Here is a 21,817-nt window from a genome sequence, read left to right as displayed (position 1 = left end):
CCGGATAGTCGCGATATGTTGAGAAGCATCACTCACGATGTAGAATAAATATAATTAATCAGATAATTATATTTAGTGAATTTTAATATTCATATAAATAATTAATAAAAAGTTTATTATTATTTATTTCTACTACCGGCATAATATTGAACCTACAGGGTCACACCATAAAAGAATATTTCTTTTGATGAATAATGAGAGAGAGAATTATTTTTCTAAATAGTTAAGAAAAAGAAATAATGATTAAAATAGTTTTAATTATTATTAAAGCATTTTATGAAGATAAAATATGGGGGTTAAAATATATAAAGATATATTATAAAACCCTAGAAGAGTCCTATAAATAGAATGAGATGGATGGCTCATTTGGATAAGATACACAATTTTGGTTTTGTGAAAACCCTAGCCTCCATCTTCTTCCTCTCTCTCTCTCTCCCAAAACTCCATTTTTATAAAAGCTTAGTTTTATAAAAAGGTTCATCGAAGAGGATCGTTCTTGGTGGATACCGGTAGAGTGCTTCACACACTGAGGAGCAACTGCTAGCACTCCAATTTTATAAAGCTTCGATTCACGAGGTATGGTTTCGATTCTTCACTTTTTCCCTTTTATATGTTTTTCTATATGTGCGGTATATGGTTTTTACGGAATAATTGTTATTTCACGCTTCCGCTCATCTGTAAATTCCTTCATTGGCATCAGAGCTAGGTTCTGCATATAGAGATTCATATAAAAAATTTCAGATTTTTTAATGCATGTATGGATTTATTATGATTTTTGCAAGTTTATTTGGATTTAATTATGAATTAATTCGAAATAATTTTTGCATGAGATTTTGACTACTGATCTGGGTTCTACAAGTGTTGTAGATCATCTAGGTATTTTTTTCATAATTTTGTGATGTGTAGATTATTTGTTATGAATTTTTAAAAAATTGTTTTAATTAAAATTGAAAAAATAATTATGCATGTGAATAATTATGATTAAAATTTGCACAAGGACCCATGGCTGATTTGGTATTTTTCTGCTACTCCCTGATTTAAGAAATCATGTTATTTTGATTTTTATTAATTTATTAATTAAATGTTAATTAATTTATTAATAATAAAATTAACATAATAACATATTAATAAAGAGTTATTAATAAGGGAGTAAAGGAAAAGGGGAGTTACTTCTTTTTTTTTTGTAACAGCAGGCAAGCCAACAGACAGGTAGCAGGTAGAAACAAAACAAAACAAAACAAAATGGCAAAAACCTGCTACGGCTGTGCAGGCGCATGCGCTGCACGCGGGGAAGGGGCGTGTTGCGCATTCTGTGAATGCGTTACACACTGTTGCGCATTTACGGAATGCGTTACACGCGTAAATGGCTCAACAGTGGTGTAACGCATTACGTACATGCGTTACAGCCCTTATGTCCACATTAAATTTGATTTTTTGGGAGTTTCGTAACTCCGTTTTGGGCGTGCAATATATCGTTGAATTTGTTTTTCCGAGACGGATCTAATGGAGTGGTCAAATATTTTTTATATAAAAGTTTTGAACTGTTTATATTCCCGAAAGTGTTTTAAAGCATGTTTTAATTGTTTTAATTGCTTTTAAATGCTATAATAAATCCATACATCATTATATCAATGTGTGACATGATATTAATTGCATGCTTACTTGTTTATTTATTTTTATATATGAGATATATGCCTGTGTTTACCATGCAATGATAGATTTAAGTGAACTTAAATCAATATAAGGCGTGCTCTAGAAAATCTAGAATATGAATCGTTTCTTACCTTGACAATAATATTATGAATACAATCATGAGATTCTTGTGTTTATGAAACACGTAATTAAATATGAATTTTCAATTTTGAGAGAAAGGATGATTCTGTCAACAACAGATTTCTATCTGTAAGAAAGGGTTATTAAGTGACGCCTCTTGACAATGCTCCACCCGATCTGGGAATCATCTGATTATCGATTATTGATTTGAAATATTTAATTTAAAAGAAAGAATCTCTTTATAATATGATTATGATTATAACGTAATATAATCCCTCTAAAATTAAATAATATCAAGTAGTAATTGGCCAATGACACAACGGGCTTGTGTCGGTCATAGCCTTCCAACATGATAGAAAGTGGTTCTTATTTTTAAATCATTGTCGTTTCGTGCTACAGCCGAGGGCTTTGATTTCGAAATAAGGAATACTTGTCTATTACATAGAGATGTGTACATTGAATTAGAATCTAAAGGTCGTTACGTGCCACAGCCGTGGGCCGTTGGAGACTGATTCAATTGTACGGAATGTTGGGTTAGACTTGACTTAAAATATTGAGTTTGTCGTGCCACAGCCGTGACTCAATTATTCAAGAGGCTAAAATTATATTAGGGAATAACATAAGATGTAATTGACAAGAGTTATCTGCCTATTGAACATCACATGACGTTTCGTGCTACAGCCGAGGTTGTGTAATGGAATGTAGGATCTCTATTCCCACTAGCATTATGAATGCCTAATTTTCACTTAAGGGGTGTATAAATTAGATAAACTAGTGGGAGCCACTTATGAATAAAGACCCAATTCATATAGTGTTTTGAAATAAAATTGAATATTTGCTATGTGTTGTTATGTGTTTATCATTTACAGATTTACTATATTCGTTATGTCTTCTGCACAATCACTCCGGAGTATACTAGATGCTCACAAGTTGACTGGTCCTAATTTTGCTGACTGGCTTCGAAACTTGAGAATTGTTCTCAGGGTGGAGAAGCTGGAATATGTGCTTGGCTCACCTAAGCCTACTGAACCTGCTAACGATGCACATAATGATGAACATGTTGTTTATCGTAAGTGGATAGATGATGCAAATGTTGCTCAATGCATCATGCTAGCTTCCATGAACATCGAGCTACAGAAGCAACATGAGCATATGGATGCTCACACTATCCTTATGCATCTACAAGAGTTGTATGATGTGGCAGGGAGGACAGCTCGATATGATATATCGAAGGAGCTGTTCGGTTGTAGGATGTCAGAGGGATCATCCGTGAATGACCATGTACTTAAGATGATCAATTTGATTGAACGTCTTGGACAACTTGGTTTTGCCATGGATGGGGAGCTGAGCCAAGACTTGGTCTTGCAATCACTTCCGGGTTCGTTTTCGCAGTTTATTGTGAACTTTCACATGAATAAGCTGGATGTCAGCCTGGCTGAACTCCACAACATGTTGAAGACTGCGGAATCGAATTTTCCCCCTAAGAAGAGCTCTGTTCTTCTAATTGGTGAAGGTTCCAATCCTAAGAAAAGGAAGAAGAACCCTTCCAAGAAGAAGAAAGTAGGTGAGAAAAAGCCTGTTCCACCAAAAGCTGAAGACCACAAGAGCAAAGCTGTTTGCTTTCACTGTAATAAGGTGGGGCACTGGAAGAGGAACTGCAAGGTTTACCTTGCAGAATTGAAGAAGAAGAAGGGTAGTGAGACTACCACTTCTGCTTCAGGTATGTTCATGATTGAAGTGAATATGTCATTAAATCAAATTTCTACTTGGGTATTAGATACCGCCTGTGGTTCTCATATTTGCAATTCATTGCAGGGACTAAGGAGAAGTAGGACTCTTGAGGAAGAGGAGGTGATTCTACGGATGGGAAATGGAGCAAGAGTTGCTGCTGAAGCTGTAGGATCATTTCATTTATATATGCCTACGGGCAAGACCATTGTTTTAAATAATTGTTATTTTGTTCCTTCGATTGTGAGGAATATTATTTTTATTCCCATGTTAGACTTGGATGGATTTTCGTTTTTTATTCAGAATAATAAATGTTCAATTCTTAGAGATAACGTTCTTTATGGAAGTGGTATTTTAAATAATGGTTTGTATGTATGTGACGTAGAGCATGATTTACTACAAATTGAACATACTAATAAAAGAAAAAGGGATGATGAAAATATCACTTTTTGTGGCACTGCAGACTTGGTCATATTAGTGAAAATAGACTGCGGACATTGCATAAGGAAGGGTTACTTGACCCTTTTGATTTTGAATCATATCCTACATGTGAGTCTTGTCTATTGGGTAAAATGACCAAATCTCCATTTAGTGGACATGGAGAGAGGGCTGCAGATTTGCTAGGATTGGTACACACAGATGTATGTGGACCAATGTCTACGCAAGCCATGGGTGGATTTTCATACTTCATTACTTTCATAGATGATCGATCTAGATTCGGATATGTGTATTTGATGAAACTCAAGTCTGAAGCCTTTGAAAAGTTCAAAGAATATAAGCATGAAGTGGAGAAACAAACCAAACATAGTATTATAACTCTTCGATCAGATCGAGGTGGTGAATACTTGAATGGAGAGTTTCTAGATTATCTCAAAGAAAATGGTATAGTCTCCCAATGGACTCCTCCATATACTCCACAGTTGAATGGGGTATCTGAGAGAAGAAATCGAACTTTGTTAGACATGGTTCGGTCCATGATGAGCTATGCGAATATTCCAGTATTCCTGTGGGGTTATGCATTGGAAACCTCAGCATATTTACTGAATAAGGTGCCTTCCAAATCTGTACCTAAAACTCCATATGAGATATGGAAAGAAAGGAAACCGAGTCTTAAACATGTTAAGATTTGGGGATGTCCAGCTTATGTCAAGAAAGTTGACCCAGATAAGCTGGAATCTCGATCCGTAAAATGTAGTTTTGTGGGATATCCTAAAGAGACTTTAGGGTATTACTTTTACACCGATCATCGGGTGTTTGTCTCCAGACATGCTACCTTCTTGGAAAAGCAGTTTATCCTTGAAGGAAACAGTGGGAGCAAAATTGAACTTGATGAAGTTCAAGAAGCACAAACTACTACGGATCAAATGGAAACACCTGTTCAGACTGAACAACCTTCTGTGGAACAGCCCATTCATAGGTCAAGGAGAGTGTCTCGCCAACCTGAGAGGTATTATGGCCTTGTCATTGAGAATGACAATGAGCTGTTAATCATTGATGATGACGACCCTATGACCTATAATGAGGCTATGAGTAGTGTTGACTCAGAAAAATGGCAAAGTGCCATGAAATCCGAAATGGAATCTATGTATACCAACCAAGTATGGACTTTGGTTGAAGCACATGAGGGTGTGAAGCCTATTGAGTGCAAATGGGTATACAAAAGAAAGATTGGAGCAGATGGCCAGGTAGAGACCTATAAGGCTAGGCTCGTGGAAAAAGGATTCAAACAAAGACAAGGGATTGACTTTGATGAAACTTTTTCGCCTGTAGCCCTGTTAAAATCAATTCGGATTTTGCTTGCGATTGCTGCTTACTACGACTACGAGATCTGGCAAATGGACGTGAAAACGGCCTTCCTCAATGGGAAACTTGAAGAGGAAGTGTATATGACACAGCCAGAGGGTTTTCTTTCTAAGGGAAATGAACACCTAGTGTGTAAGCTGCTACGAACCATATATGGTTTAAAGCAAGCTTCTCGTAGATGGAACATCCGTTTTAATGAGACAATCAAAGAGTTTGGTTTTATCAAAAACATAGATGAACCATGTGTCTACAAGAAGGTTAGTGGGAGCGCGGTAACATTTCTTGTATTGTATGTGGATTACATACTTCTTATAGGAAATGATATACCGATGCCGCAATCAGTCAAAGTGTGGCTATCGAAGAACTTCACTATAAAGGACTTGGGAGAAGCATCCTACATTCCCGGTATGAAGATCTATAGAGATAGATCTAGAAGAATGATAGGTCTTACCCAGGGTACATACATCCAGAAAGTGCTTAAAAGGTTTAGCATGGAAAACTCCAAAAGAGGTCTCATACCGATGAGCCATAGAGTGTCCCTTTCCGAAAAGATGTCTCCTAAGACACCTGTGGAAAGAGAGCGTATGAGTAAGATTCCTTATGCTTCAGCAATAGGATCTATCATGTACGCGATATTATGTACTAGGCCTGATGTTGCATATTCAATCAGTGTGACGAGCAGATATCAGTCCAATCCAGGTGAAGACCACTGGAAAACAGTGAAGAACATCCTTAAGTACTTGCGAAGGACTAAGGATATTTTTCTTGTTTTTGGTGGCGGATCTGAGTTGATAATAGAGGGTTATACTGACTCTAGTTTTCAATCAGAAAGTGATGATAGGAAATCCATGTCAGGGTACGTGTTTACTCTGAACGGTGGTGCGATTAGTTGCAAGAGTTCCAAACAGTCTACAACGGCTGACTCCACAGCGGAAGCAGAATATATAGCTGCAAGTGAGGCTACAAAAGAAGCCGTTTGGATGAGGAAATTTGTTTCTGAGTTGGGAGTTATTCCTAGCATTGAGGAGCCTATTGTGTTGTATTGTGATAACAACGCAACAATAGCACAAGCCAAGGAACCTAGGTCTCATACAAATTCTAAACATGTTTTGCGACGCTTTCATTTGATTAGGGAAATCATTGAAAGAGGAGATGTCAAGATTGAGAGAGTTGACACACATAACAATGTAGCAGACCCACTCACAAAGTCATTGTCTCAGATTCACTTTGATCGTTATAAAGAAAAGATGGGTATTAGATACCAGGGTGATTGGCTTTAGTTCAAGTGGGAGATTGAAAGTGTTTGTCCTAAACCCAATCATGTATGATGAGTTAGGAAGAACTTTCTTGTATTCCTATTTGATTTCATTTTGAATTAATAAAAGACTTGTTATATTTTTATGGGCTTTATCTATTTAAAGGGTATTAAATACGATGTTCCATAGTTTAGAGTAAAGCTTCTAGAATTATAATGAAATTATAATAATGGGATCTAGAAGATGACAACTCTGGACTTAAACAGTTCCTGATCATAGGATAACTAATCGGATGTTAGTGGATCCGCAAAGATTGGTACATACTATGCTTGCTCCCTTCAGGAGGATGTCTGTTCTCATCGGCATTTGTGTGGTGACATTATAGATGGTATGTAGGTGCTTATTAGGGAATAAGTTCACTGAATATGACTTGATAAATTGAACAACTAATGGAGATTACTCACGTGTCAATAGTTATTCACTGAGTGATAGTTGTACAAGTGTCCTTAGACTTGAGATCGTTAAAGGTATCTTATATATAATGAACTGTGCTTTGGTTTAGTCCTTAGTCTCAAGGACATCCATTAGGTCTATTCTGGGCATAAGGATTTGTGTATAGAGATAGTTAACGTCAATAAAGGATCTACCCCTTCCAGTATAGGAAGAGAATATCCTATGTTATTCTTAGTATGCGAGTTCTGGAATCTCTGGCCAGAGTGTATGAAATTAGAAAGGAGTTTCTAATTTGCATTAATATGAACTTTCCATTATGAATAAGAAATCATATGATTAAATTTGATAGGTTGACACAAGATCCATGCCTTGTATTTAATTGGGATATTATAAGGGTAGAAGGAATTCATTGTACGGTAACTAGTCACTGACAGGTTCTTGATATTCTAAGCAGTGAATTCATATTATCCGGATAGTCGCGATATGTTGAGAAGCATCACTCACGATGTAGAATAAATATAATTAATCAGTTAATTATATTTAGTGAATTTTAATATTCATATAAATAATTAATAAAAAGTTTATTATTATTTATATCTACTACCGGCATAATATTGAACCTACAGGGTCACACCATAAAAGAATGTTTCTTTTGATGAATAATGAGAGAGAGAATTATTTTTCTAAATAGTTAAGAAAAAGAAATAATGATTAAAATAGTTTTAATTATTATTAAAGCATTTTATGAAGATAAAATGTGGGGGTTAAAATATATAAAGATATATTATAAAACCCTAGGAGAGTCCTATAAATAGAATGAGATGGATGGCTCATTTGGATAAGTTACACAATTTTGGTTTTGTGAAAACCCTAGCCTCCATCTTCTTCCTCTCTCTCTCTCCCAAAACTCCATTTTTATAAAAGCTTAGTTTTATAAAAAGGTTCATCGAAGAGGATCGTTCTTGGTGGATACTGGTAGAGTGCTTCACACACTGAGGATCAACTGCTAGCACTCCAATTTTATAAAGCTTCGATTCACGAGGTATGGTTTCGATTCCTCACTTTTTCCCTTTTATATGTTTTTCTATATGTGCGGTATATGGTTTTTACGGAATAATTGTTATTTCATGCTTCCGCTCATCCGTAAATTCCTTTAATCGGGGCTTTATCACTTGTCATATTCCTGGAACATCCACTATCTATGATCCAGATGACTTTCTTCACTTTTCCCTAGCAACCCAAGCTGTGGTGGGTACTTTCTTCTTGTTAACTAATTTAGCAGAAGTAGAATGAGTAGTTTCGGATAAAATAGAGTTCATTGACTGTTGAGCATTTTCCTTTTCTGTTGTAGACCCAATTTTTATTTCTTTGAGGTCTACTCTTAGTTTGTGACAACTTTTCTTCACTTTCAAGTTGCAAGGAATGCAGGCAAACTTGTCGCAAAAGGAGTAGGGATCATTTGCATTTGCTTCATTGTATTTGCAGTCTCCTTCAGTTGGCTTGCTAACTGCCTTTTTACAAAGGTGAGTTAGGTGATTCACAGAGCCACATTTTTCACATTTCTTTCTTGGAGCATCTACAACATAAGAAAAATTGTTGCATTTGTTTATCCCTATTTTCCCATTTCTATTTTTCTTTTTCTTTCTTCCATCTTCAGTTTTGGTTTCTTTAACAGGTGTCTTGGGACTTTGTTTGTCCATGAGCTTCTCTTCAGTATTGGAAGACTGAGTTGATTCTGCAGTTTTCTTCTCTTTGTCCTAATCAACAATTTCTTGCTTGATAATCAATTCTTCTTCACTAAAGTTGACTTCACATGCCTTGAACATAGGTGATGCAACCTTTTTCAGCATAACTGGAACATTTTCATTAATTGTTGCTTTTCCTTTGTCACCTGTCTCTTTCTTCTTGCTGTACAAGGCATCATAGTCAAGACCAATATCAATATTTGCACATGGTTTGTTTTTCTCATGATACTGTCCAATTAACTCAGATGCATTCTTGAAAGACTTCAACTTCACCTCATTCTTTTCCAGCTTCTCCCTTAGCACTGCTTCAATTTCATTTGCACATTTGAGCTTCCTTGTACAGAGACAGGTAGCATACATAATATCAGGTCTACTACCAGTCAGATATAGGAGTGAGCCAATCATACCTCTGTAGTTAGTTATATCTACTGAAGAACCAGTATTTAAATCTAACTTGGTTGCTGTGGCCTTAGGAGTTGATGTAGTTGAGCAGTCTTGCATTCCAAATCTTTTGAGTAAATTCCTAGTGTATTTGGATTAATTTATGAAGATCCCTTCATCAGTCTGTTTAACTTGTAAACCCAGAAAGTAACTCAATTCTCCCATTATACTCATTTGATACCTGGATTATATTAGCTTTGCAAATCTCTCACAGAGTTTATCATTGGTAGATCCAAAAATGATATCATCAATATATATCTGTACTAATAACAAGTCCTTACCATGGTATTTATAAAATAAAGTTTTATCAATTGTACCTCTTGTGAAACCACTTTCTAGCAGAAATAGAGCAAGTGTTTCATACCAGACGCTTGGAGCTTGCTTCAGTCCATAGAGTGCTTTATCCAGTAAGTAGACATGATCTGGATACCTTAGATCATTAAACCCTGGAGGCTGTTCAACATAAACATCCTCTTCGAGTTCTCCATTTAAAAATGCACTCTTTATATCCATTTGGAACACCTTAAACTTCTTGTGAGCAACATAGGCAAGAAAGATTCTAATTGCCTAAAGGCTTGCAACTGGAGCAAATGTATCATCATAATCAATGCCTTCTTGTTATGAATAACCCTTTGCAACCACTCTTGCTTTATTCCTTGTGATAATGCCCTCATTATCAGTTTTGTTTCCGAACACCCACTTTGTGTCTACTACAGATCTGTTCTTTGGTCTTGGCATAAGAGTCCAGACATTGTTCCTTTCAAATTCATTGAGCTCATTTTGCATTGTTGTAACTCAGTCAACATCTTGTAGAGCTTCTTCAACCTTCTTGGGTTCAGTTTGAGATAAAAAAGAATGGTAGAGACATTTATTCTGAGGGTCTTTTCTTGTTCTTACACCACTGTCAGGGTTTCCAATGAATAAGTCAGGTGTGTGTGACTTAGACCATTTTCTTGCAGATGGAAGTTGATTCCTTGAAGACAAACCTCCCTTTTGATTCATGAACTCTCTTTTATATCTTTGATTAGTACCACTGTTATTTCCTGATGCTCCCCCTGAATCAGTGTTCCTATTGTTATCAGCATTTGACGCATCAGAGTTTGAGGAATAAGAATCTAATGATCTTTCTACTGATGATTCCTGAGTTGAATTACTCACAGTAGTCTCTATATTTGAATCATGTTGCTCCCCCTCAACATATGCTTCATTATTAGAAGAATTTCCACTATTATATGGAACATTAGAGCTTTAAGTGATATCAGGATTTACTGTATCAGGATCAGGATTAAAAAGTTCTACATAAGGTACTTCATTTTCAAATCTCAATTTGTCATGGTCATCTGCATCTTCTAGACTTGTTATCTTCTTGTCATCAAAAGATACATTTATAGATTCCATGACTGTTCTTGTTCTCAGATTGTAAACTCCGAAGGCTTTTATGGACAATGGATATCCTACAAAAAATCCTTCATCAGCTTTAAGATCAAACTTGGTCAGCTGCTCTGTATGAGTTTTGAGAACAAAATACTTACAACCAAAAATATAAAAATACTTCAAATTTTGATTCTTTCCCTTCACCATCTCAAATGGTGTTTTTCCATGCCTTTTGATCAATGTTGCATTTTGTGTAAAGCAAGCAGTTTGCACAACATCAGCCCAGAATTAGGTAAGCAATCTTACTTCTTCTAGCATGGTTCTTGCAGATTCTATAAGAGTTCTATTCTTTCTTTCAACAACTCCATTTTGTTGTGGATTTCCAGGAGCAGAAAACTATTGCTTTATCCCCTTGAGTTTGCATATTTTTCTGATGATCTTCACTTTGTTTGTTGATCCTTTTTCCAGCTCCCTCACATGATCAAGAAGAATGGATGGAGATTCATCCTTGGTGTGCAGAAAATACACCTATGTGTATCTTGTATATTCATCAACAATTACGAGTGCATACCTCTTCTTGGCAACTGACAAAACATTTACTGGACCAAAGAGAATAATATGAAGTAGATGACATGGTTCAAGAATAGAGGATTCAGTTTTACTCTTGAAAGATATTTTCCTTTGATCAGCTTTCTGGCATGAATCACATAAGCCATCAGGAGTAAACACTGCATTGGGCAATCCTCTCACAAGATCTTTCCTCACAAGTTCATTGATATTATTGAAGTTGAGGTGACAAAGTCTTTTATGCCAGTTCCAGCTGTCTTCCACAGATGCTCTACTTAGTAGACAAACTTCTGATTCCTCAGCACTTGTGGAGACCCTGGCTTCATATAAACTACCATGTCTTACACCAGTCATTGCAATCTTGCCATCGGACTTACTAACAATTTCACGATGTTTCTCATAGAAGTTGACATGGTAACCTCTGTCACAGATTTGACTCACATTGATCAGATTATGCTTGAGTTCTGCAACTAGAGCTACATTTTCAATGATGACATTTCTAATTTTGATTTTGCCATATCCCAAGATTTTTCCTATGTTGCCATCTCCATAAGAAACACTTGGGCCATCTTTCTCCTCAAATTCCGATAGCAGGGATTTATAACCAGTCATGTGTCCTGGGCATCCACTTTCCAAAACTAGAGTGTTCCTCCTGTTACCCTGCAATCAGTAATTAGAATCAGTTAGTGTTTTTAAGGACCCAGACTTGCTTGGATCCTTTGGCCTCTTTAATTTTGTTAACATACGCAACAAAAGACTTTTTATCAGAGTTTATATTAAAATTCTTACTATCAGTTTTTATACTACATGTAGAAACAGATTTTGCTTTAATTAAAAAGGGTTTCAGTTTATAATAGTCATAATACAAACTGTGATACTCTTTACATGTATAAATAGAGTTCCAAACACTACCAGAATGAAAACAAGGACTCTGTGGTTTATATCTAACTGTTCTATTCCTTAACTCTGATTTGAAAGGAACAACATTTATCTCCTTATTCTTCCTGCAAGAATTAGCAATATGATTAGTGGTACCACAGTTTACACATGCCTTTCTAGGTGCATTGGGAGGAGTTACATAATTTCCATTCTTATTAACACCTACCTTTCCATTCTTATTTTTCCTAGGCCTTTTCTTCTTGTCTTTCATGTGTAAATCCTTCAGCTTTTGCTTAAGCTATTTCTGAGTCATTAAACCAATATTTGTTGACTTTGTGTGAACCTATTCACTCTTATTAGTAATTAAGTTTGATCTAGGTACCGAGGTTGTACCTTCCTCATGGGTTGACTTGACAGTATTAGTACTTGGATTAACTTAATGGTCTTTATTTGAACCTTGTTCAGTTTGACCTTGCTATCAATTTTTATTGGTTCTGTTTTCTCAGTTTCTTTTCCAATTTTCTAATCAGAATTAGATCTAGCAGAATATCCTAATCCTGATCCCCAACAGCCTTTTTCTAAAATATTCTGAGTTATTTTTCCTGAGTTAGTCCAAAGTTTAATAACTTCTCTTTATTTAACTAACTCTTTCTCTAGATAAGCATGTTTTTATAATAATTTTTCTTTAACATAAACAGCATTATCTCTTTCTTTTTGAATTTCTGGCATGGAAAGCAACTCAACTTCTAGGTGATCATTACTTTTCTTTAACTAAGAGTATTCACTCCTGATTCTATTATTCTCTAAGGTTTGATCCCTATAACTAACATGCAGAGTCTTAAGAAATAATCTTAATTCATAGATATCATCAGTATCAAAATCAAGAACAGTCTGAGGTACCTTTAATTTAACATTATCAGCCTCTACATCAATATTGCCATGAGAGCATAATTGACTCCATCATCTGAATCTGATGAATCATCCCAGTTTCTGTTCTTTGAGATCAAGGCTTGTTTCTTCTCAGCTCTGGGTTTTCTGCAGTCAGCTATAAAGTGTCCAATTCCATCACAGTTGAAATATCTCTCTTTTGACTTGTCAAGTTTTCCAGATCTTGATTCCTTCCAATCAGTATTTCTTTTGTTGTTCCTCTTATCATAGTTTAAGGAACTGGAACCTTTTCTGGAAAATCTTCTCCCTTTCTTGAAGTTCTTGTAGACCATCTTCTTGAAGCTTTTAACCAGTAGGGTAGCCATTTGATCCATGTCTTCATTGTTGTTATGATCACTTCCAGTATCTGATTCATTATCAACATTTGAGTCATCATCGAAATTTGATAATTCAGTATCTGACTTTGCAATCATGGCTTTCCCTTTGGAGTAGCTTTTCCTCCTAGCTTTCTCCTTTGGCTTCTCTTGAACCTTGAGTGCAACTAGTCTAAATTTAGATAATTTCATCTTGCTTCTTTGTTCCATCTCTAGTTCATGAGTTATCAGAACTACATAGATCTAATCTAGATGTGTGTTATCAAGTTGATAGTTATCCCTTATTGATGTGACTTTAAAGTCCCACTTTTCAGGGAGAGCAAGTAGGAATTTTAAGTTTGATTCCTCCAAATCATATTCTTTGTAGACAAGAGATAAGTCATTCAGCAACTTCTGAAATCTGTCATAGATCTCAGTTAATGACTCATTGTCTCTTGAGTCAAAGTGCTCATATTCTTGAGTAAGTATTGTCCTCCTGTTCTTCTTGATAGCTGTTGTACCTTGACACATTTTACCTCTAAAACATCCCATATCTCTTTTACTGTATTACATTCAATAACTCTATTGGACATAACACTATCAAGACTGCTGTGTAGGATGTGTCTTACCTTAGCATCCTTCATAATAGATGAGATATCTTCAGGAGTATAGTCCTTCCTGTCTTTGCCTATTATTTTCCTTAGTTCTCCTGCAACGGAAACAACTACCTTCATTGGTTTATGAGGACCATCATAAACCCTGTTTAGATATTCAGGATCTGTGGGTTCCAAACACATGGTCATCCTGACTTTCCAGATTGGATATTCATGTATCTTTAGGATTGGCACCTTGATTATTTCATACCTACTGATGTTGCTGCTTATCTGTGATGTGGCTGGGGTTGCCGGTTTTTGGATTCTGTGGTTCTTCTTCTTTGTCTCACATTGCAGATTGATTTTCAGATCTTAAACTATTTGTATGTTAACAGCAAACTCTGATACCAATTGTTAGGACCTTAATCAACTGTAGAGGGGGGTGAATATAGTTAATACAATCAATTCGATAAAGCTTTAACAAAATTAACAGTTTTTATATTAACAGATAAAAACTTATTACAAATGTACTATCTCGAAAGGATGAACAAATATCCTTAAGAGCTGCTAGGTTATGCGAAAGATATAACAATGTTCGTAATTCTTATAGCATGAACCTAATCTGTGCTTTATATAGAGCACAACAACATAATGTATAAGGAATTCTATTCTATTAACAACAAGGAAACCTAATACAACGCTTCTGAGATAAAGTCCTTCACCGCCTTGAATATCTATTTCCTTTTCCTCATCGAAGATCAACTGATGTGACAAATCCTGATTTCGTCATCCGTTGACATCATCATCCGTTGATATCATTATTTGTTGATATCATCATCCGTTGATATAAGTTCTAATATAAACTTTTGATAGTTTTTGCTGATATCATCAATTATATCTAACAGTTGTTCCTTCGGGGTAAGATCCTGCGGCCCAGAAAATGTGCACTTTACCATGAAATCCGCCAAGGCTTGAGCTTTGATCGCCGTTCGGGGGACGAACTCGAGTTCATATTCTCCCAACTCAATGGAACAAGCTACAACTCTAACCGAAGCTTCTAGTCTTGTTAGATTTTTTTTCAATGGCCGATCGGTGACAACCTCAACTGTTCTGCCTTGAAAATAATGTCGTAATTTTCGAGAGGCCATGACCAGCCCATATGCGAATTTCTCGTCGTTGGGGTACCTTGTTTCTGCATCCTTAAGGACATGAGATACGTAGAAAACAAGATGTTGGTTACCCTCATGATTTTTCACAAGTACTGCCCCCAGTGTTCTGTCGGACACAACTAAGTAGAGTTGAAGTGTTTCCTTCAGATCAGGCCTCAATAAGAGTGGTGCCTTGGTGAGATATTTTTTCACTTCCTCGAATGCCTTTTGACATTCGGGCCCCCACTCAAAATTCTTTGACCCCTTAAGCACGGAAAAGAAATGAAGCACCTTCTCTACTGATCTAGAAATGAATTGCCGAAGGGCGGCCAGTCAGCCGGTCAGTTTTGGGTTATCTATGATGCATTTAGGAGCCTCAATGTTGATAACTGCTTCAATTTTCTCCATATTCACCTCTATCCCCCAGGCACTAACCATGTAGCCCTAAAACTTTCCACTTGACACTCCAAAAGTGCACTTGTTCGGATTGATCCTCATCTCATTTCTTCGGAGAGTTTCGAAGCATTCTCTTAAATCCTCGGCATGATCTTGGAACATGGACTTTACGATCATGTCATCCAAATAAGCCTCCATATTCCGACCGATCTGCTTCTTGAATACTTTGTTCACCATTCGCTGGAATGTGGCTCCAACGTTCTTATATCCGAAGGGCATATTTATATAAGCATAAGTCCCATTCGAAGTTATGAATGCTGTCTTGGTCATATCCTTATCGTTCATGATAATTTGATGATAACCAGAAAAAGCATCAAGAAAACTAAGTACCTGGTATCCGGATGTGGCATCTATCAGTTGGTCGATGCTGGGTAGGGATAATGGTCCTTCGGACAAGCCTAATTGAGATCCGTCTAGTCCACATACATCCTCCACTTTTTATTGGATTTTTTAACGACCACTACATTAGCCAACCAGTCAGGGTATTCAATTTCTTCTACAAACTTAGCTTCCAACAGCTTCTCCATTTAGGCCTCAATGACCTTCTATCTTCGGCTGTAAAAGTCCTCTTCTTCTGCTTCACCATTTTGGCCTCGGGCTGCATATTAGGGCAATGTTTAGCCATCTTGGGATCTAAACCAGGAATATATTCTGGCCCCCAGGAGAACACATCATGGTACTTCCGAATCAGCGCAATAACCTTTTCCTTTAGATCTTTCTCCATATTTCTCTCAGCTCGAACCATTTTGCCCGAATGTCCTGCATACAATTAAAGATCCTCGGTTTTGGTGGCTGGCTCGACAATCAGACTTGAAAGATCTGCCCTAAACTTTTCCAACTCGATTTCAGGGTCTCTCTGCTCCCACTGGGCTCTACTTTGGCTCTTTTTCTCTTTCTAGTTTCTTCTGGCTTCTCATAGGCCTGATATTTCTCCAAGTCCTCTAACATTATTATACAGGCGGTTTTCTGATCGCCCCTCATCTCTCTTACCCCCTTCTCGGTTGGAAACTTGATCTTGAGATGGGGTGAGGATCCTACTGCCTCGAAGGTTGACATGAATGGTCTTCCCAGAATAGCATTATACGGGCTCTCAATCCGAACCACATAGAATTTCACCTGCTTTTTAACAGTGTATGGAAATTTACCCAGAAGAATGGAAAGAGTGATCATACCTTCAAACTGTATTGGATGCCCCCCAAAGGCGTAGAAAGGTGCTTCGTTGCAGAGCTCTAGCTGTTCTCCCGCCAAGTTTATCTTATAATAGGTTTTGTGGAAGAGGATGTTGGCCGAGCTTCCTGTGTCCACAAGCACCTTCCATATTTTGCTTTTCCCAATGAGAGGATTGATGATAAGGGCATCTTCATATGGGTGAATGACATCCTCATAATCTTCTCTACTAAAAGTCATAGGCATGTGGGGCTTCGCCTGGCCAAACTGATAGAGGTAGTACACTTGTCATGCGTATCTTTTCTTTGTCGTCTTACTATCTCTATCCAGCACACTGCCCCAGTTATTTTCTTCACGTCATCCCTTATCCCGTCCCTTCGTTCGGGCTCCTCAGCTTCTGGTTCCTCCTGATTATCCTTCAGCCCCAGTCTGTCCCTCAGATCTCAGATGAACTGATTGAGTTTGCCTTCTTTGATCATCCGTTAAATAAGTTTCTTAAGGTGGTAGCATTCATCAGTATTATGCCCCTTATCTCTATGATAATCATAATACTTGTCGGGGTTATTCTAATGATTTGGGACTTTCATCTTGGCGGGTCGAACGAACTCAGGCTTGCTCTTGATCTCATGGAGAATCTTGGAGATTGGCGCATTCAGAGGAGTGAATACAGCCAAATCTCTATCTCGGCGTTGTTTGGCCCCATAGTCAGTCTCTTTTCTTCCTTTTTTCCTACTATCTCTTTGGTCATTTCCAGATCTTGAGCTTTCATATCTTTCTTCTCGCTTCGATTGGTCATCCCTTCGGGAATCTTTGTAACCCCTACTACTTTCCATCTTCCGCCGAATATTCTCACCCCTCATATATATATCATTTTGGGACTTGAGTGGAAAATCGTAAATGGAGAAGCGAAGGTTTTTACCTTTGTAGGGGTCTAGCCCCTCCGTAAGGAAGCCCATAGCTTTGACTTTGTCCATATTTGTGACCAATTCAGCTTCTTCCTTAAACCGAGCCAAATAATCCCCTAGTTCCTCGTTCGCCCTCTGTCTACAATGGACCAATACCTCAGTGTCCTTCATCTTTTGGCATAGGTGTGAATAGTACTTCAAGAACTTTCTCTTTAGCTACTCATATGACCCGATGGACCTGGGTTTCAGGGATTTGTACCAAATTGAGGCCGATCCCTTCAGATAGGTCTTGAACATTTTGCAGAGCATGATGTCATTATTCCCTATCCCAATCATCACCAATTCATCATAATGGTCCTCCTGATTGACCCTCTATCACTGAATATGGCCTTTTCCAGGAGAGTCAGTCTGATTCAGGATCCATCAACTTCCTCGTTTTAATCAGATGAAAAGTGATGCTTCATGATTTTCCTTCTAGGGTGCGAATCAGGGTCAGACTCGTCTTCTTTGTCATACCCCTTACGGTCTTTCTTGGGTTTGGTGGTTTTCTCTGGTTCATCAGCCTGCAGCACTTCGCGCAGTGCTTTCTCCTGTAGCTCAACTTATTCCCTCTAGAGCTGCAAGGCTTTCAGTCGCAACGCATCGGCCTCTCTTCGCTTCGCCCGGGCCTCCGCTTCTTTCTCAGCTTGGTCATGTTTTTCCTTGCCCTTCTCTACGACTAACTTTTCTGTACGGATGTTGATGAGCAAAGCCTCTTCTTCGGGAGTCAACTTAATGACTCCATCAGCGTCCACCAGGGAGGACGTCTTTCCCCCGTCGTGAGGAGTAAAACCAGGTGGTGGTGAGTGCTCATAAATTGTGTTTGTCATTGTCTTAATATCTCATTTGTGATTCTTGTATTCCCATAAACGGCACCAAATGTTACGCCCAGATATTTTTCGTATTGAATGAATGGTCTTCGGCCACTCAGAAACTGCCTTCGGCTGTAACCTGAAAGGGAAGAGAATGCGAGGGATTGTCCCCCCGATTCACCTCCGGTGTGAGAATAAGAATCTGAATGTAGAGTGGGTTTAAGGAATACAAGAAACTAGAGAGTATTTGAGAGAATGAGTGTCTAATCCATTATGTCTTACTTTCCAGGGGTTTTTATACCCGATCCTGTCATCAATGCTTTGTCCATTACACCTTATTATTGGAGAGGAGGAGAACACGGACGTTGTGATTGCACAATCTCAACGATTAGAGGAAAGATGGGCCTCTGCCTGTGGTGCTCTGTGGGCTTCGGTTCATGGTCCTGTTGGGCCTTCGGCCCAATAACAGGATTGTCTACTGGGCCTTCGTTCTCTGGGCCTTATTTGGCCTATGGCTAACAGTAAGGTAAGCTCATAAATTGAGTTGTTAGAAAAACCCCATTGAATTCGTATATAACAAATTTAAGAATCATAAATTGGATAGACTAATACTTCACCCAAATTTCATTAGACTTGTAAGCCATAAGTTGGTCATAAAAAATAAAAGAGCAAGCAGGGCTTAAGTCACACGTCAATCTCGCAATTAGTTAAATGATTTATTCTAAAGATATGAAAATATTAACCCTATCTTGAATATAGAGTACTCAACGAAATCTTCAAGTGATTACATACCGAAAGAAAATAATAATTTAAAAATGACTTTTTTTAATTCTTCAAAAGAGAAAATTTTGAAAATGACTTCTCTAAATATGCGGTTTAAACACATAGGCACAAATAAGGTATATGAAATTTATTGAGTCGGAAAGAGCTAAATGCATGATTTCCCTTTCTCTTATTAATTTCAATCACATATTATATCTTATTTGTATTTGGGTGTTTGTTAATTGTTATATTCTTTTATTATGTTGTTTAGTTTTATATATCTAACAAAGTAATAATTTTAGATTATTCAAACATAGGCGAACCTACAACCAAACTACGTGGCAATGACGAATTCATATAACTTCCCGCGGGGGCATGTGCCTCACGGAACAAAAAATTAATGATATTTTATTAAAATTTTAAATTATATATATATATTATAAAATGTATCCACTAAAAAAATTTATGTACCCCTAAAATGTTGATAATGCTAAAGTAGATTATAATTTTTATGATATACTAGAGAGATACAGATATATTAGAGAGACATTAGAATAGAGAAAGAAGAGAAATTGTATTGGATTCAAGTATCTATAAACTCGATTTAGCCACCTATTTATACGTAGATTACAAGGAATTTAAAAGACCAAAAATCTATGGTTACAAAAATATGAAAGATTAAGAGACAAGTAAATTAAAGATCAAGAATTTCTAGAAGCATCTAAGTTATCCATGCACAACACTCCCCCTTGGATGACCATTTCAATATTTGTGCCTCGTTAAAACCTTACTAGAAAAATATCCATTGGGAAAAAATCCTAGTGAAGGAAAAAGAGAACATCGATTTTGAAAATTTTATTTTAAGTCCTTAAGTCGACGCAAGCCAATCTTATGTACCAATTTTTAAAAAAATGATGGGGTTGTGACTTCATAAATAGACCTGCAAGGTTGTCACTTGAGCGAATCTGTTTGACTTTAATTTCTCCAATCTCTTCAAGGTCATGTGTGAAGAAACATTTGGGTAAGATATGTTTAGTATTATCACCTTTGATATAACCTTTCTTTAGTTGCTCGATTTGTGATGTGTTGTCTTCGAACATCACTGTCGGGACTGTCATGTCAGGATGCATGCCACATGACTCCCAAATATGTTGACATATTAATCTCAACCAGAAATGTTCTTTACTAGCTTCATGGATTGCAATAATTTCCGCATGGTTAGAAGAGGTAGCAGCCAAAGATTATTTTACAGATCTCCATGAGATGGTTGTATCCCCATAAGTGAACAAATAACCCGTCTGTGATCGATTTTTATCAAGATCAAATAAATATCATGCATCTGCATAATCCCTTAGCACTGCTTTGGATTTATTAGAATAAAATAAACCCATATTGTAAGTCATATGTCATAGCCTATTTGTATATTCGAGGATTCAACTCAACTCAAATAAGAATGTAATAAGTAAATAGTGGATCGACCGTCAGAGAGATCTCGCAAAGTAATATCTGTCAAAGGATTCAGAACAAGGTTCATCTACAGACTTAAGGAGTTAATTCACTGGAAGAAGTTCAAGAAGTTGATCATGCCTCAGTGATATAAATCAAGATCGTGGATTTAATCAAGTGACAGAGATCTCGTCAGAGTATCATTAATTACAAGGATTTAATCTGAAGAAAATCAAAGTGTCAAAGTCAAGACATGAAGAAACGTCACGGAAGTTAGTCACTCATGAACTAGACAGTACATCGAGTGTCAACATTGAAGTGGTGGAATTGATTCATAATTTTCAGTGATTTTCAGAAGATCTGCAGAAGGATGGGTGCTGTTGAAGACTAGAATTAATTCTCTATTAATTAATTAAGTCATCTAATTTAATTAAGAAAATAAATTATATCTGCGAAGAATAATTTATTTATTAATTGAATTAATTGATTAATTAATTCTAAATTAATTTTAGGAATTTTCAGAATTTAAATTGGATTAAAATCTGCATTAAATCAGCAAGACAATTGAAAATGAACTAGCATGACAATCAGGATTGTCATACCGATTGTCATGCTAGGCCATTTTCAATAGTCTCACCGAAAGTTACACTAGGAGAAGGATTGTCTTGCTAGTTCATTCTGATTGTCATGCTAGTTCATTCAGATTGTCTTGCTAGTTCAATCCATTGTCCTACCGAAAGTCTTGCCAGCTATAGGATTGTCATGCCAATTCAATTCTATTCGGTTGTTGATTAAAAAGAAGCAGAGAGTCATTCAACTCAATCATCCATCCAACAGACTGAAAAAATTCAAGAACAAAGAAAAGAAAGCAGCCGCCTTGAAACATTTTATTTTCTTCTCTGCTTACATCAAGATCAAAATTCTAGTTTGTTAATGTTAAATCCAAACCACTAGAATTATTTATCTTGTTCTTGTGTAACAATCTAGCGGATCAAAATCCCTAGAACTTAATCTCAAATCGCGTTTAGCATTTGATTCTAATTATTGCAAAAATAGAAAAAGTTCATGTCGAATTTATTCTAGATTTGTGATAATTGATTTGAGATTAATACCTTGTAATCGATACAGTTGTTGTAACACCTTTCAAGTTTAATAATATTTTTATTTAACTTGAATTTTGTTTCACATTTTTTATTCCGCATTTATTCGATTATTTGGTACTGTTTGTA

The 21,817-nt window shown here is 36.7% G+C and overlaps 1 protein-coding gene across 1 annotated transcript; it reads right to left on the bottom strand.

The window, feature by feature from the left end:
- Positions 1-16,261: 16,261 nt before the first annotated feature.
- On the bottom strand, positions 16,262-16,864 carry LOC141718649 (uncharacterized). The gene has a single exon (XM_074521026.1). It carries the CDS (start codon positions 16,862-16,864, stop codon positions 16,262-16,264), a length of 603 nt encoding a protein of 200 aa, XP_074377127.1.
- Positions 16,865-21,817: the final 4,953 nt, after the last annotated feature.

The sequence above is a fragment of the Apium graveolens genome, chromosome 4, assembly GCF_009905375.1.
Source record: "Apium graveolens cultivar Ventura chromosome 4, ASM990537v1, whole genome shotgun sequence".
Taxonomy (NCBI): Eukaryota; Viridiplantae; Streptophyta; class Magnoliopsida; order Apiales; family Apiaceae; genus Apium; species Apium graveolens.
This window is presented reverse-complemented; position numbering and strand designations above follow the sequence as displayed.

Bases quoted from the DNA above. Each gene is read 5' to 3' on its own strand.
- LOC141718649 (XM_074521026.1), bottom strand. From the start codon at position 16,864: ATGACTTTTAGTAGAGAAGATTATGAGGATGTCATTCACCCATATGAA.